The sequence below is a fragment of the Giraffa tippelskirchi genome, chromosome 14 (assembly GCF_054371585.1).
Source record: "Giraffa tippelskirchi isolate mGirTip1 chromosome 14, T2T-mGirTip1v1.2.pri, whole genome shotgun sequence".
Lineage (NCBI taxonomy): Eukaryota > Metazoa > Chordata > Mammalia > Artiodactyla > Giraffidae > Giraffa > Giraffa tippelskirchi.
The window spans coordinates 53,852,500-53,868,989 of record NC_137288.1 but is presented as its reverse complement, the minus strand read 5'-3'; the positions used below and the strand labels follow the sequence as shown (position 1 = coordinate 53,868,989).

The window sequence follows — 16,490 nt, the reverse complement described above, 5'->3', positions numbered from 1 at the left end:
TTTGTGACTCTATGGATCATAGTCTGCCAGGATCCTCTGTCCATGGGATTTTCCAGCAAGAATACTGGAGTGGGTTGCCATCTCCTACTCCAGGGGATCTTCCCAACTCAGGGATCAAACCCTTGTCTCTTATATGGATTTATATATATGTACAAAAATCACTTTGCTGTACACCCGAGAGTAGCATAACACTGTAAATCCCCAATATGAAATAAAAATCAAATTTAAAATAATAAAAATAAAAGCAGTCATATTTACTAGAGTCAGGGTTGGGGGGAGCAGGGAGGGGAGGAAGGACAGACATTTTCCCGGCAAACAATAAAACCATCATTCGTTTACTTTCTGGGCAATGCTTTTCACTGAACCAACACTGGCCAAGTTGAAATGATCCTATCTGGAAACTGGACGTATGTCCACCCCCGAGGTTCCCTTCTACTGCAGGATGCTAGCATGGCCTCACCAGAGTGTACGAGAAAACAGGTCCCCATCCCAGCCTCTGGCCCTCAGGCGGGTCTCCACTCCATGAGAAGCTGCCCTGCACCCGTGTGGTTTTCAGAAGGGGGCACGAGTTACATGGAGCTCAGGATGGACACAGGAGTTCCCGGCAGGAGGGCCCTGGCCACTGCCCATGACTCACTGAGGACAGAGCTTTCCATCAGCACTGACTACCCAGCTCTGGGCTGTCCTTGTCAGCCCTCAAACATCTATTTTTAGTCCATTTTTTGGCAACCCACTCCAGACGCAGAAACCAAAATCAGAATTCCTGTCATAAAGAAGGAAAAAGCCATGTGTTTGCTAGACATTCCTGCTTTGCTAATGGAAAGGAATAAAGTGTCCCTGCAGCCCAATTACATAAAATGCCCATTTTTCCAAAACAGCCTCCATCTAAGAAAAGTCCACTTAAACACTTGAAGTAGGAGAGGCAGTACCAAACGTACATCTCGAAAATCGAGACACTTGCGAACTCAGACACAAACTGTGGGTCTTCTAAAATAGTTCTCAGCAGTAATGCCATGAAGTGAATCTGGAACAGTCACTGGTCTACAGGTCTCATGAATTATTGATTAGAGCTTTCTATATAATGCATTACTTGCTCTTTCCTTCCTCCAAATGGAATCATTTTGAAATAAATCCGGGGGTGAAGCCACTTCAACTTTATTGACGGGGACTTGGGGGTTTTAATGAGCTCAAGTTCAAGTCTCAGTTCTAAAACTCAATAACGCATTGACCAAAGGATGTTTGTGGAGGACAAAAAGATAAATCACCTCTTACCTACAATGTGTATACTCCCCCCACAAATATAAAACAAAAGCACCACAAACAGCCTCAGTATTCAACATGACATCCTTCCATTTCCATGAGGTCAGAATTAAGACTGATGAAACACTTGAGTAAAAGATTCTTGTAGAAACAAAGTACGCAATCACAGGAGGTTGACAAAACTTATCAAAACAACTCACCTTGAAAGGGTATTTGAAAATCAGCACAATAGAGGCCAATTCGAAATCCCTTCCTCCATAACTATATCTAGAATGCCACATTAAAGAGTTCAGATAACTTTCAGGTGACATTCAATTGTTTAGAAGAAGCACACGGCGCTGCGAATAGACAATGTGTTCACTCAAAAGAAATGACTGTTTATGTCTGTGTGTGGGGGTGACTATGTTGTAATTCCTGGATGTTTACAGGGTGAGGGCAAGGGATTGCCCTCCTCTGAGCGTCTTAGACCCTCACCTTTCACAGGTGCAAAGTGCTGCCCACTTCCAGCAACCAGCAGAGGGATACATGGGCATGGCCTTTCTGGAAAGCATCTGGACAATGTATTTACAAAGGCTTACCTAAAAGTCCACTGGCAGAAGAATGGATTAAGAAGATGTGGTATATATATGGGCTTCCCAAGTGGCACTAGTGGTAAAGAATCCACCAGCCAATGCAGGAGACTAAGGGATGAAGGTTCGAACGCTGGGGTACACAATGGAATATTACTCAGCTATTAAAAAAAGAACAAAATAATACCATTTGCAGCAACATGGATGGACCCAGAGATTATCATACTGAGTGAAGTAAGTCAGACACAGAAAGACAAATACCATATGATATCACTTATATGTGGAATCTAATTCTTTAAAAAGATACAAAACAGACTTATAGATATCGATAACAAGCTTACAGTTACCAAACAGTAAATGTGAGGGAGAGGGATAAATCAGAAGATAAACACATGCACACTACTATATATAAAATAGATAACCAACAAGGACCTACTGTAAAGCACAGGGAACACTATTCCGTATTCTGTGATAAGCTACATGAGAAAACAATCTAAAAATGAATGAATATATGTATAACTGAATCATGTTGCGATACACCTAAAACTAACACTGCATTGTAAATCAACAAATCCAATAAAATTAAAATTAAAAAAAAAGTCTTGAAACATTCGTACACTTTGACTCAACAGTTTCACTTCTGAAGGGGATGATCAGAGGTGGCCTCAATGAAACCATCTTTGGTTGGTTTAATTGCTGGAATACTGGGCAGCAATTAAACTCAAGTTTCTGAAAAATATGAAATGGCATAGAAGGCAAGATGGCTCAGTATTTCACAGCAGGGGGGTGGGTGGGATGTCCTGCAGAACCCTGTGCCCTCGAAGTGCTTTTTGGAGAGAAAGGTTTCTTGGCCAAGCAAGTTTCAGGAACCGCTACATACTAAAACTTTCGAACAGTGTGTCGGAGTAGATTCTTGAGAGTCCCTTGGACAGCAAGGAGATAAAACCAGTCAATCCTAAAGGAAACCAACCATGAATATTCATTGGAAGGACTGACGGTAAAGCTGAAGCTTCAATTCTTTGGCCACCTGATGTGAAGAGCCGACTCATTGGAAAAGACCCTGATGCTGGGAAAGATGGAAGGCAGGAGGAGAAGGGACAACAGAGGATGAGATGGTTGGATGGTATCACCAACTCCATGGACATGAGTTTGAGCAAACTCCAGGAGACAGTGAAGGACAGGGAAGCCTGGCATGCTGCAGTCCATGGGGTTGCAAAGAGTCGGACACAACTTAGCAACTGAACAACTACATGTTATAATGCTTCCCTGGAGTTCACGGAGTATTATTGGTACATGAAAGGCTCTCAAATTTTCTATAGTAAAGAAACTTATTTATTTTGCTTTCACTCAGAATTATTTATTTCCTACCTTTTTTCAAGTTATATTTCTTAACATCTAGGGACCTATGAGTGTCCTGAGAACCCACTTTAGGGGCACAAGGTGAAGAGATCTCGACTCAAGACAGGGTGCTGACCTGCATCTGGCTCAGTACCAATCTGGTTTGGGATGGCGGGGGTGGGGGGTGGTGACAGCTAAGGTTTTCCTAGCTCTGTGAGGACACTCATGGTCAAGGTCAGACAGACTCTGGATGGGACTCTGGCCCTGCTCTTGCCTCACCTGCAACACAGCTCCCTTCATCCCATCCCACAGCATCCTGTGTGCGCATGCACACACACACAGAGTCAGCACACAGTGGAAAGTACCATTCCAGGAAACCCAGTCCTTTAGACCACCCAGTCGACTTCAGGCAAAATTCTTCACACGCAGGTTTGTGGCATCATAAATTCCATAGCAGCAATGTTCTGCATGTCATGAAGGAGCAGTGATGGAAAATACATGAAGTTTCCTAAAAAGGACCAACCCCAGCTGGGCTCTGCCTCCCCGATGAGAGTCACCCCAGCCGAGGGCACTGGCATCGGGCCCACAAGCTGCAGGGCTTGGCTGTCTGAGGATCTCACAGAACGCTGGTCCCTTGTGTGATGCTTTCACATAGTCCGGGGGCAGTGCCCGCCTGTCCTGGGGGTGGGGGAGGGGCAGCACACAAGCAGAAATCCTCAGCCTCCCCCAGAATGCCAGGGCAGTGGGCAGTCTAGGGCAGAAGCCAGAACCTGTCCTGAGGTCCCTCAGGATTCAAACAAAGGGAGAAGAGGGGGAAGGGCGTTCTTGACATTCCCGACATTCCCAGCTGGCAGAGGCTGAATGGAAAAACCATCACTGAATGTACTTTCTGTGCCATTCAGAAGAAGGTTTCTGAGTTTTACACAGACCCTCTCTCTCCACAGAAAGCAGAGGCCTATTTAATATGCCTACTCAGATGTCCTAAAAACCCAATAATAAATACATAAAGTTGAATAGAAAAACCTATCAAAATGGCTATTTCTGAGTAACGCCATTACAGGCAAACCCATCACTTGTTTTCACGTTTCCTGAAAGAACTCTTTTAAAATGTTAACTGTATATATTATTTTTGCAATGAAAGGGGACTTTTTTCCCCCTTTGCTTTCTTTTTTCTTTTAAAGTGCCAATGCCCAAGGATTTCCTCAGCATTCAGGAATCACATCCACAGAGCTCGCCCCTCCTCCATTCACACCTTTTCTCCACCCAGAACCTTCTGTGACCCCTTGTTTGGGCAGCAGCAGGAACTCAACAAGCTTTCAGCAATGAAAGAACCAATAACCCTGTGTGGATGGGCAGGCTAGATGGTGGTGGTGGGGGGGTGTCCCATTGTACAGATGAGAAAACCAAGGCTCAGGATGATTAAGCAAACTGCCCACAGACACATAGCTCTTAACAGTCCTTAAATGTAGGTCTTCTGACCCCAAATCCCACTTTTTCCACTATTCAGTTTTTTCTCTGAAATGAAGCATCACTTTCAGAGGTGTAATGAAGATACGGGCTGGCGCTAACTTTACTCATTCATTCAACAGCCATCTACTGGACATCTGGTACATGACAGGGCCGTTCCAAGCGATGGGGACAGAGGGCCAGCAGGTAGGACAACAGTCCTCCAAGAGGTCCATAGCTTCATCCTTGGACCTGTGACCTGTTACAGCACAGGGCAGCCGGAGGTGGGCAGCTGGTCCTGGGAAGGGTGGTTACACCGGGCTACCAGGTGGGGGCAGTGGCATCACGCAGTGTCTCCCACATGCGTCCTCTCAGGTGGAAGAGGGAGGCGGGGGAGTCAGAGAAGCTTGAAGACGCTCTGCTTTGAAGATGGATGAATGGGCCACAAGGTGAAGACTGTGGGCTGACTCTTCTCAGAGCCTCCAAAAATGAACCTGCCGGCCCACGCTCCAGACCTGGGAGGGTGTGAACCCAGGCTGTTAGAAGGCACTACATGTGCGCTACAGCAGCCACAGGAAACAGAGACGGTGAAGACGACGACAAATCCCTGTACTTCAGAAGCACACACTCTCCTCAGGATGGACAGAGGAGGTGGTTCCTTCAGAGGGGCTGCTCTGAAGATAAAGTTCTCGCTCAGAGGACACGCCTTTGTCCCCATAACAGGACCTGCAGGGGCTCACAGACATGCTTTTCCATGCTACCCGAAGTCTGTGTGTCTAACTTCCTTATCAGGAGCGACATTTATTGCTTGTATTTTAACCAGACGTATGAAATCTGCTGCGTAAAAGGAAAAGAGGGAAAGCGGGGGAGAAGAGAAGGCCAGCCAGGTAAAGGGCATCTCAGATTCTTAACAAGCACAGCCCCAGCCGGGCCCCAAAGTCCTGCCTCCCGCCCCACCATCTGGGCTCTCTGCCCCAGTTCCCCTGAGAGTCACAGGAGGAGACTGGCCTTTAGCCAAGAGGTGCAGACCCTGCCTCACAATGAGAAGTCACTTATGGCATCATGTGGATGCACGCTAAGTCGCTTCAGTCGTGTCCGACTCTTTGCGACCCCATGGACTGTAGCCCGCCAGGCTCCTCTGTGCATGGGATTCTCCAGGCAAGAATACTAGAGTGGGTTGCCATGCCCTCCTCCAGGGGATCTTTGTGAGCCAGGGATTGAACCCACATCTCTTACAACGCCTGCATTGGCAGGTGGGTTCTTTACCACTAGCGCCACCTGGGAAGGCCTTATGGCATCACATCCCAGACTAAAGACACACAGAAAAAGCCCTAGCAGCCAAGAGTCTTCACCCAGAGGAGCCACATCCATCCCCAGGAGGGGGAGATGCTCTCTGGGGAGCAGAGGGTCTGTCGTGGTGGGGAGGATGCCGGAGGAAGGGGCTGGGTCCCTTCAGATCAGCTCAGGGTTGAGACCTCCCACCCCGCTGCTGTTTGTGAGTCCCCACTCCCCATCCCCTGCCCCTTCCGAGCATTCCCATTCCACCCACCAAGGGGAGAGACTTTGCAGTGTTTCCTGAAGGACTTACTGGATTTATTTTTTCAGTACACGGATGTGTCTTTCCTCTTTCCCTCCTGTCGGCAACATTCTGACACCCAGCAGGACAATTCTGCACCTAAAATCTTATTTTCCTAAATGACGCTAACACCCCCACATAGAACAAACCCTGGGAGCCAGGCTGGTGAGCAGCTAGCTCTGCCCCAGCCCGAACACCACTGCCACACTCTTTTCCTCGGTTTCTGTCCCCAGGTCTCTGCCCCTCTGGGTGACTTTTCACTAAAAGGTGACTCTTGAGGCTCCTTAGCCCCGTCAACAGCCGCTGCTCTCATTTAACAGCACATCTGCGGGCCTCTGAGCCATCAGCTTCACACACAACCTTCACCCACTTTTCCTTTCTGAGAGCCTTCTTAGGGCGGTGGGGGGAGGGGGGTTGATGGAGGGACGGCATAGTTCCCTAATTCAGACCTCAGTCCACACTGTGGAAGCACTGTTCTCTAATAAGGGGCATTGCATGGACCCTACCTCCTCCCACTGAAGGCAGACGCCCCCATGGAAGTCTGTGAGGAGGTGCCAGGGGTGAAGCCCCCTGCCCTCCAGCAGAGCTGAAAGTGTAGGCTCGGTGCTGGGAGCTGGCCTCTCTCTCCAGGGTCTGTAGGGCGAGCCAGGGAGAAAACAAAGACCAGCTCATTCAGGGCCTGTAAGAGGCCTCTTTCTTCAAGGATGTCTGAAGGTCAAACTTTCCTCTGACTTTAGCCACAGCCTATGAATAGTGAACCATTTTCCTGACCACGAACTCCAGGGCCCTAAGAAAGAAGGAAAGGGAGCAGAAGTTTCTTCTGATGTTTGTAAAGAGCCTGAACTTGACCTTGAAGTTGCTGATTTCGATTCTCTTTTCCTTCCCAAGGACCCATTCAGATCCAATATTGAAGCCATGGCTTTCTCAACTGCACCCTAGCATCTATGATCCCATTATCTAAGCTTCCAAGTTATGGGAGTTGGGAGGAGCTGAGCCCAAGGAGGGAAACGAGCGGGCTTGCCAGGAGGCTCAGCAGTAAAGAACCTGCCTGCAGTGCAGGAGACTCAGGTTCTGTCCCCAGGTGGGGAAGATCCCATAGAGAAGAGAATGGCTACCCACTCCAGTATTCTTGCCTGGAGAATCCCATGGACAGAGGATCCTGCAGAGCTATAGTCCCTGGGGTCGCAAAGAGTAGGACACGACTGAGCAACTAAACAACAAGACCACTAGGAAAGACGGACAACTACAGTGATGACTCTAACCAAATGAAACAAAACAATAAGATGATGTTCACTTTTTTCCAGGTTAGATTCTTAAAATAATGCTGCTCTGACAGATCACATCAGGAGAAGGAAGTCTGACATTTTTCCAGGATGCTGACATTTTTAATGGAGTTATTCTATGGATTGTGATTGTGTTTTAAAGCAGGCACAGAAAGATTTGGAAGTATACATCTAGAAAAGTAAGGCTTCGTCTCACATTGTGATATTCAGGAGCAATGAGGATACACCGGTCCCCAGTTGAAAGGAAGAACAAAGGAGGAGATCAGAGGACACTCGGAAGGAAGGAATGAGTTGACACCTGGCACAGAAGTCTCATTTCCCCTCACAACTCCTGACAAGAGGAGCTGGGATGACAGAGCTCAGCAGATAAATTCCCTTCTCTCCCCAGGGCTCTCTCTGAGCTCCAGTCGCTGAGAGCATCCTGCTAGAGGCTCTGCTGACCTACCGCTGCCCCTCCTCACCTGTCAGCATGAAGCAGAAACCAACAGGACAACCCCTGCGAATAGGACAGGATGGACACGCCAGAAGCCGCCTCCGAACTCCAAAAGGGCACTCTTCTCTCAAAACACCCCCCTGGGGAGCAGCACAGTCAATGCACAAATCTCAAACATGGTAAGCTTTTAACAGACTGGATTCAACAATCAACTGGAAATGGTTATACTTTTTTAACCTTTTTTTTTTTTACAGAGGCACTTGATGGATTACCATTTGCCACTGAAATAATTGGAGGATGCCTATTATATAAGGGTGAACTAAAAGCAAAAGACAACATGTCAAGAATGAATGCACTCTTATACACAGACAAAACGCTAGTAGGAAAAGATTCATAGCATCACTATTCACAACAGCCAAGACATGGAAACAACCTAAGTGTCCATCAACAGAGGAACAAATAAAGAAAATGAGGTACTTATATACTGTGGGATATTACTCAGCCATAAAAAAGAATGAAACAATGCCACTTGCAGCTATGTGGATGAACCTAGAAAGTATTATACTAAGTGAAGTAAGTGAGACGGAGAAAGACAAATATCAAATGATATCACTTATGTGTGAAATCTAAAACATGACACAAATAAGCTTATCTATGAAGCAGACTCACAGACACAGAGCACAGACTTGTAGTTACCAAGAGGGACAGAGGGCTTTAGACAGATGATGGACTGGAGTCTGGAATTAGCAGATGAAAGCTATTTTAAACAGGATGGATAAACAAGGTCCTACTGTATAGCACAGGAAACTATATTCAACATCCTATGATAAACCATAATGGAAAAGAGTACGGAAAGAATATATATGTGTGTGTGTGTATAACTGAGCCACTTTGCTATACAGCAGAAATTAACACAACATTGTAAATCAACTACACTTCAATAAAATTTACAACAAACAAGAACGAATGCGCTCTTATACAAGAACAGGAGACCAGGATCCTTTTACATCTTCAGTGCTCAGAGGGAAAAATCATCCTTGGAGAGTACAAATCTGTGCCACATCTAATGTAGACTCAGCACCACAGTAAGTAGGACATTGACAGGAGTGTTATGTGTGCCAAGCAGACGCAGACGTGGTCCAGCTTTGAGAAATCATCACATGCAAAGCACCGCACTGAGCAGTGAAATCTGTCTTGATATGGTCAACTCATAAATCCAAAGAGATTGGGTTTATTTAGCATTGTGAAAACTAAAGAGAACAGCAGTAGGTTTCTACAACGATAAGTAGGGAAAATAAAATGCACTGGGCTCCAACAATTAACGAGAGAACCAACCACAATCTGCACCAGCAATAGCAGGGAATTTATTTTTAGCTCAAACATGAGGCAACGTCATTACAAGCACGATTAAGTCCAGCATGAAGCTGCCAAAACGACTGAAAAACTGCCATCACTGGAGCGAGGGCAGGCTGCATGGAGGGACGAGACAAGGTCAGCCTGGGGGTGACATGCCAGGCTGTCGAGGGCCAGAGGAATCCACGACCACAAGGTCAGGTGGACTCTGTCCACTCAAGCTCCACAAACCTGGATTCACCTGAAATGACCACCCAAACCCAAGCCTTCTTCCCTGGAGTATAAGAAGAAGCCCTAATATGAGGCTTATGCTTTTCAAATTATAGACACAGTGATATAGTCACAGGTATCTACAATCTGAGAGTCAAATTTTAGAAAAGCAATTAGAATAATTAAAAATACAGGCCTACGAAAGAAATGTTATGGTGATTTTGCTTTGAGATGCTAAGTGGGCCAGACTCCAAACTCTGATAGTCATGTTAGGGCCAAATTTCACTCGAAGTAGTTGCTCTCATGACTATTAGAATAGGTAAGTCAATGTCAAGAGCCCTGCTTCAGTCACACAGAAATCTCCCTCTAGGGACACTTTAACACAAGTGAAAACGGCAGGTTATAAAGAATCAGGATCCCATTGATAAGAAATTATCACACACACACTGTGAGCTATCTGGAGAATGGTCATCTAACGTCAACAGTAGAAATAATATCTGGGCCATGGGATTTTGGATAATTTTAATTTGTGGTTTTGTGTGATTCTTTTTCCATCAAAACACAACTGTCAATCACAGGACCCAGACTGCTGGATTCAAATTTCTGCTTTATACCTTCTTAGCTATGTGGTCTTGACCAGGTTACTCAACCTCTCTGAGTCTGGGTGATCTCCCCTGTAAATGGCAATAAAGACAGTCCCCAGCTGAGTGCCATGAGTGGGCTACATGCATTAGTGCACAGAAGGCATTGAGCACAAGACTGGGGCACAGCCTAGAGGACATGCAGCGGCAGTAGGAGCCGCAACGCTGCCTCTCTGTGTAAAATTGACTTACGATACTCAGGAAGAGCCGCCGCAGGGGCCTCCCTGGTGGCTCAGTGGTAAAGTATCTGCCTGCCAATGCATGAGACACAGTTATGATCCTTGGTCCGGGAAGATCCCACATGCCGCAGAGCAACTAAGCCCATGGGCCATAACTACTGAGCCTGTGCTCCAGAGCCTAGGCACTGCAACAAGAGAAGCCACTGCAATAAGATGCCAGTGCCCCACAACTAGAGAGTAGCCCCTGCTCACTGCAACTAGAGAAAAGCCCATGAGCACAGCAAGGAACACCCAGCACAGCCAAAAATAAATAAATAAAATTATTTTTGTAAAAGCAGCTGCATAGGCAACTATTTCATGAGCAAAAGTTAAATGGGGAAGAAGAAAATCTCTTTGCTTAAGGGAACAAATCCCCAACTCCAAAAACAGAAATCTAGCCAATTGCTACAGAGAACACACAGGGACATAGAGAAGAGACCCCTATGCTGTCATTTCCCTTGGACTCCAGCCCCCTAATTTTGGGAGTGGGTGTGGCCCACGGTCAGAGAGAAAGAGGGGCCCAAGGTAACGGCTTCCTGTGTGCTAATCTGAGTTCTCAATTCCACAGCGAAGTAACAGATGTTCTAAAGAGGGTAGCATTTGAGGCCAGAAGATTCGTCCTCATTAAAGGAAAGGAAACCTCTGAGACAGCTTCATCTACAAACACTGGAATGTTCGTTTTAAGAGGGGATTTATAGAAAATGAAATTCGTATAAACACACACCGGCTGTGTGAGGAGCTCATAATGAAAACGATGGATAATCCTGAGTCTTGGATTCTCCGGTGAGAGGGAGACGGTTGACAGAATTGATGAGTGAACTGAGGGGCCTGTTAGAGGGTGGTGAAGGCTGTGGACTTCCCTGGTAGCACAGTGGTTAAAGAACTCGCCTGCCAATGCAGGAGACATGGGTTCAGTCCCTGGGTTGGGAAGATCCTCTGGAGAAGGAAATGGCAATCCACTTCAGGATGCTTGTCTGGGAAATCCCATGGACAGAGGAGACTGACAGGCTACAGTCTATGGGGTCGCAAAGTTGTGTCCATGGGGACACAACAGAGCACCTGAATGCACATAGGAAGGGCTGTGGAGAAAAAGGGAGCAAGTCGGAGTGGGGAGTGAGGAAGTGCCAACATTCTAAGTGGGGTGGGCAGAGACGGCGACATCTGAGCTGGGAACAGACCAGGGCAAGTTCAACCTGTCTTACTCTGCGATAACCAGCTCTGGGGCCAGTTTTGATTGGTTAAGAGAAGGTAGTGGTGAGCCCTGTGTTCACCCATCCAGGCTACTCCTCTCAACTCTGATAACATATGCCCTAGTTATTACACACATTCCCTGCTCAAGACAGTCTGTAGGTATCTATTACTTCACTTTTTAAAATCTAAAGATGTGAGCTTCTTGAGTTATCATCTCCATAAATATTTTCAGGAAATAAAAAGAATCAGGAATCAGAGATGGGAGGAGATAGTGAAGGACAGGGAAGCCTGGCATGCTGCAGTCCAGGGGGATCACAAAGAGTTGGACACAACTTAGCGACTGAAAAACAACAACAGGAATAAGAGAGCCATCATCCATTGTTCCTGGTAACCCAGTACCCATTCCCCCGTGTCCCAGGATGGGAACCCAGACTTCAGGGAACAAAGCCTGTCCAGCTCCCGGGCCATGGGGCTCAGCTGGAAATAAGGCAGCCACCTCCAGGGGCACATGCACTCCCCGGCCCCGCCAGCAGGGGCGCCACATCCCCTGAGCACATGGCTCAGACCAGGTAGAGGAGGAGCCCCCAGAGCTGCTCTATTTCTGGGGTTGCTGATGGCCAGGGTGTCGGCCTAAAAAGAAGTCAATTTCAAGGTCAGCAAGCAAAGAAAATGGAATAGAGTCGTGCAGCTTTGACAGCACACTGGCAGGGATGGGATTCGGCCCCTTTCCGTTCCTCATGCCTAAAGAGCACGTTTCCTTTTGTGCTTAGCTCATTTGAAGCTGGGTTTCTACCACTAGTCACCAAGTCTTGCCAGATACAAAGAAACCAGTACTGTTTGGCATCGTTTCCCCAGGAAGCCAGCAGCAGTGTGTCCTTACCCGTTCCTGACCAGCAGTGTCCCAGATGAGGAACTTGTGAAGTTCATTTCCACAAGGCACAGTTTTGGTCATAAAAGATGCCCTGAAAAACAAGCAACATTGGCACATCAGCTATCACCCTTGCGATCTTTACGAAGACTCCTGTTTCCAACAGGTGATGGCGGGGCCTTGGCAGGACCCCATAGCTCTCCTCTAGGGGCCATGGAGAGGAAAGGGGACCTGTCACCCCAAAGAAGAAATCCCACCTCTTCTGTTAGTCCAACAGGGGGCTTGGGTGGGGGGAGGGAAAAAGTGTATTCAGAGCACTGTGTTTCAAAACACTTGTCTTCAACAGTCCTAAGACATTAGATGCCTGAAATCAGGAAAGAAAACCTTTGATTTTAAAAATGTATCATCACCACAATTAAGAGTGAAAACAGTGGCTGTATCCGGGCACATGAGAGTGTGGGCCTTGCAGAGGTGTAAACAGTGGTGCATACTCCCTGCTCTATGACCCCAGCACTGGCAGCAACCATTAGAATACTGTGTCTCACCCTCATCCTGCTTGTACAAGTGCAGGGATAAAGATGGGTAATGAATAAATACTTGTTTTCTCCATGAAAAAGGGAGAATTTGAAACTCTCAGTAGATAATGAAACACTTGATACTTTCTTTTTTGCATAGTTCCTCTTAAGCTTTTTCTCAGTACTCAGAAAAGATGTAAAAGTCTAACACAAGGAATGTTGAGTAGCCTTGGTTTTGTGGGGTTTTTTTTTCCTGTGTGATAAAGTTTCCCATTCATTAAACAACAGCAAGCCTCTGATTGTGGGAGAAGCAGACAAGAGGAGCCTCCTGACGTGGTGTGGTCAGTACATGCATCACCTGTTCACCTGTACAGAGTTCCTGCCAAAAAATGTTTAATGTGAATTTAATCGTGAGGAAGCAATCCAGTAAATCTGGAATAGGGAACATTCTACCAGATGACAGGCCCGAATGCTTGGAGTAAGTCAATGTCATGAAAAGTGAACAAAACCAAAGATGGGGGGTTGTTCTAGAATCTAGATTAAGAGAGAGGAAAGAGACAAACCCACCAAATGCACTGTATGGACCTTGACTGGACCTTGGATTAGTGGGAAAAGCACTCCAAAGACATTTTGAGTGGAAAAATGAAAATTTAGACTATATGTCAGGTATGATCACTGAACCAAATTCACTTTCTAGGGACAATAAGGGTGTCCTCCTCTTGTTGTTCTCAGGACGCACACTGCAGTGTGCGGGGGTAAACCATCCAGATGTCTTCTCTCACTTTCATGGACCCCAAGGGCCCTCACAGTCCACCAAGAGTCCAACCCTGCAATCACTCAGTGCTCGTCCTGGTAAGATTTCCTCAATTTCTACTCTTCCCTGAGACTAAGGGCAGACCACGGAAGTTCCAGGGAGGAAGATATTCATTTCTGCAGGTCCCATGACTGTCCCCACAACGTACTCAACACCAAGGTGAATAGTCAGAGAGCTCTAATTATCAACACACAATTGCACTAGATGGAAATTCTAAGCATTTTTCTAAGTGATATAACCTAACATGATCAAAATCGCATCTGCCGCATGACATTTCATTTATTTAAGAGTTCTTAAACTACGTCCCACTTAACTTGTCAGAACAAATATACTCCAAAAATCAAAATCTCTTGATGGCTTTTCTCATTATAAAAGCAATATTAGTACTTCACACAAAAAAATTTTTTTAAATGAATATAAAGGAGGAACATAAAATCAGTTGTAATGTCACTGCCCAGCCATAATCACTGCTAATAAGTTGGTATTGTCTTTCAAATGGTGTTGACACAACTTTTATCCCTCAAGTTGATGATACATAGATTTCGTTTCTCCTGCACTTAATATATCCTGGACATCTTTCTATTTCTGTGACTATAGATCAGCATCGTTACCTGGTGACTGCGTATTACACACCATGTCATGGTCACCTATTTTTCACTATTATGACAATGGTTAAATGAATATCCTTGTACCTGAATCTTTGTGTCCTTGTACAACTATTCTTTGGACTTCTTGGAAGCATATATTCTCTACATTGCTATGCTCACCAAATGGTAGCTTGTACCTACCTATACACCCACTGAAATGTATGAGATGACTTTTTCCCCAAACAAGAGCCTTTCGAATCTGCTCCAGGATGACACACAGGAAATGGTATTTCATTTCTGGTTTTTTGTCATGGTTATCGTAAGTCTGAACATCATTTTAGTGTTTACTCTTCAGTTGGTTTCCTTTTGTGAATCGTTAGTTCATGACCTTTGCCTACTTTTTAGTGGGGATGGTCATCCCGCTTCTTGTGTCCTTTCTGACTATTTTATACCAACTTTTGGTAACAGTGTATTTTAAAAAATATTTTTCCAGTTTAACCTTTGCCCTTTAACTTGGCTTATGGAACATTTTCCAAAAACGCTTTTTAAAACTGTATGTAGACAGCTATATCAACATTTTGTCTTGATGCTTATTTTTGTTTTTACATTGATGTAAGTCTGATTTTCTCAGGTGGCTCGGTGGTAAAGTAGAGAAGAATCTGCCTGCCATTGTAGGAGATGCAGGTTCAATCCTGGGTCAGGAAGATCTCCTGGAGAAAGAATTGGCAACCCACTCCAGTATTCTTGCCTGGGAAATCCCAAGGACAGAGGAGCCTGGCAGGCTACAGTCCATGGGGTCGCAGAAAATCAGACACGACCTAGCGACTAAACAACAAGTCACTTAGCGACTAAACAACAAGGCAATGGGATAAATAATACAGCAACTCTGCTCAAAAAAAGTTCTCAGGTTTAGAAAACTAAGTTCATGCCTTTAAAATCCTAGACTTTTATGAGCTAGGGGAAAAAAATATACCCAGGCTACACTTTTCACTTTACAGATAAGATGGAAGTAAGAGACGGCCTTGACCCTGGTCAAGAAAAGAATCTGATGGCACAGTCAGGAGTGAAGACAGAGCCCCATGGCCACCCTAGGGGATGAGAGTCACAGTCCCTCAGTTTGCTCATCTGTGAAATAGGCCCCAAATCCACTCTGTGTGATCTATGGGCTGCTTCGGGGTCAAATAAGGCAATGACAGCTGTGATGTTCCCGTCGGTACACAGTGAGCCCACGAGGAACAGCTCTAGTGAGAGTAGCAATGCATGTCATACCATATGATATGTATGTATTCACCTATATGTGGGGCTTCCCTCGTGGCTCAGCTGGTAAAGAATCTGCCTGCTAATGCAGGAGATGCTAGAGATGTGGGTTCGATCCCTGGGTCGGGAAGATCCCTCGGAGAAGGGCATGGCAACACACTCCAGGATTCTTGCCTGGAGAATCCCATGGACAGAGGAGCCTGGCGACCTACAGTCCATGAGGTCGCAAAGAGTCAGACACGGCTGAGCATGCACACACACACACATACCTGTATGTGCAGACACATGCCTGTGCACACATGCACACACCTCTCTCTGTTCCTGATTTCCTGCCACTAGGAGAAAGACGATTACTGTTTGAAATGAAGACTGACAACCGTTGCTCTTTTGGTTGGGTTTTTTTTTTTTTCAGCCTCCTTGCTAGCTTTCAACTTCAGACTCTCAGGCATCTTCACTCCCCTAGCGATGGGGATGAGCAATGCTGAACTGGCTTCATTACCTGTGGGAAGCAGAATCTGGCAGAGAAGAAACACGATGTCCTTGTAAAGGTCAAACTGGAAAGAGAGGTGCACTCATCTGTTCATGATGCTGACAATCTGCTTGAACAGCAGTCAGGGTTTCTCATGAGTCACCGGGCGACAAGGATGAACTTTTGGTGCAGAAACGATGCCCTTTCACAGCCTGAGGTCTTTCCCAAGGCAGTGATCACCATGGGAGGCGGGTGGACTCCCAGTGGACTTGATGGCTGTGAGTCAGAAGCTTGCCGTGTGCCCTACCGTGAATCTTCTCCACTCAAGGCTGATGGAGGCCATTGCCCTGTCCTCATCCATCCTACCCAGTTCCCCAAATTGATACACCAGTTGTTTCCCTGCTGAGGAAAATCAAACCTTGTTCTCTGCAGAGAGCATGCTGTCTTTATGGAGAAAAACAC

At 46.1% G+C, this 16,490-nt stretch overlaps 1 protein-coding gene across 1 annotated transcript in view; it reads right to left on the bottom strand.

Annotated features, from left to right (window-relative positions):
* The window catches only part of RAB31 (RAB31, member RAS oncogene family), an 82,858-nt gene that overhangs the window by 32,549 nt on the left and 33,819 nt on the right, over positions 1 to 16,490 (bottom strand). The window contains exon 3 of the mRNA XM_081561663.1: positions 12,399 to 12,480. Coding sequence (XP_081417789.1) covers positions 12,399 to 12,480 — 82 coding nt within the window. The remainder of the gene's footprint in view (positions 1 to 12,398; positions 12,481 to 16,490) is intronic.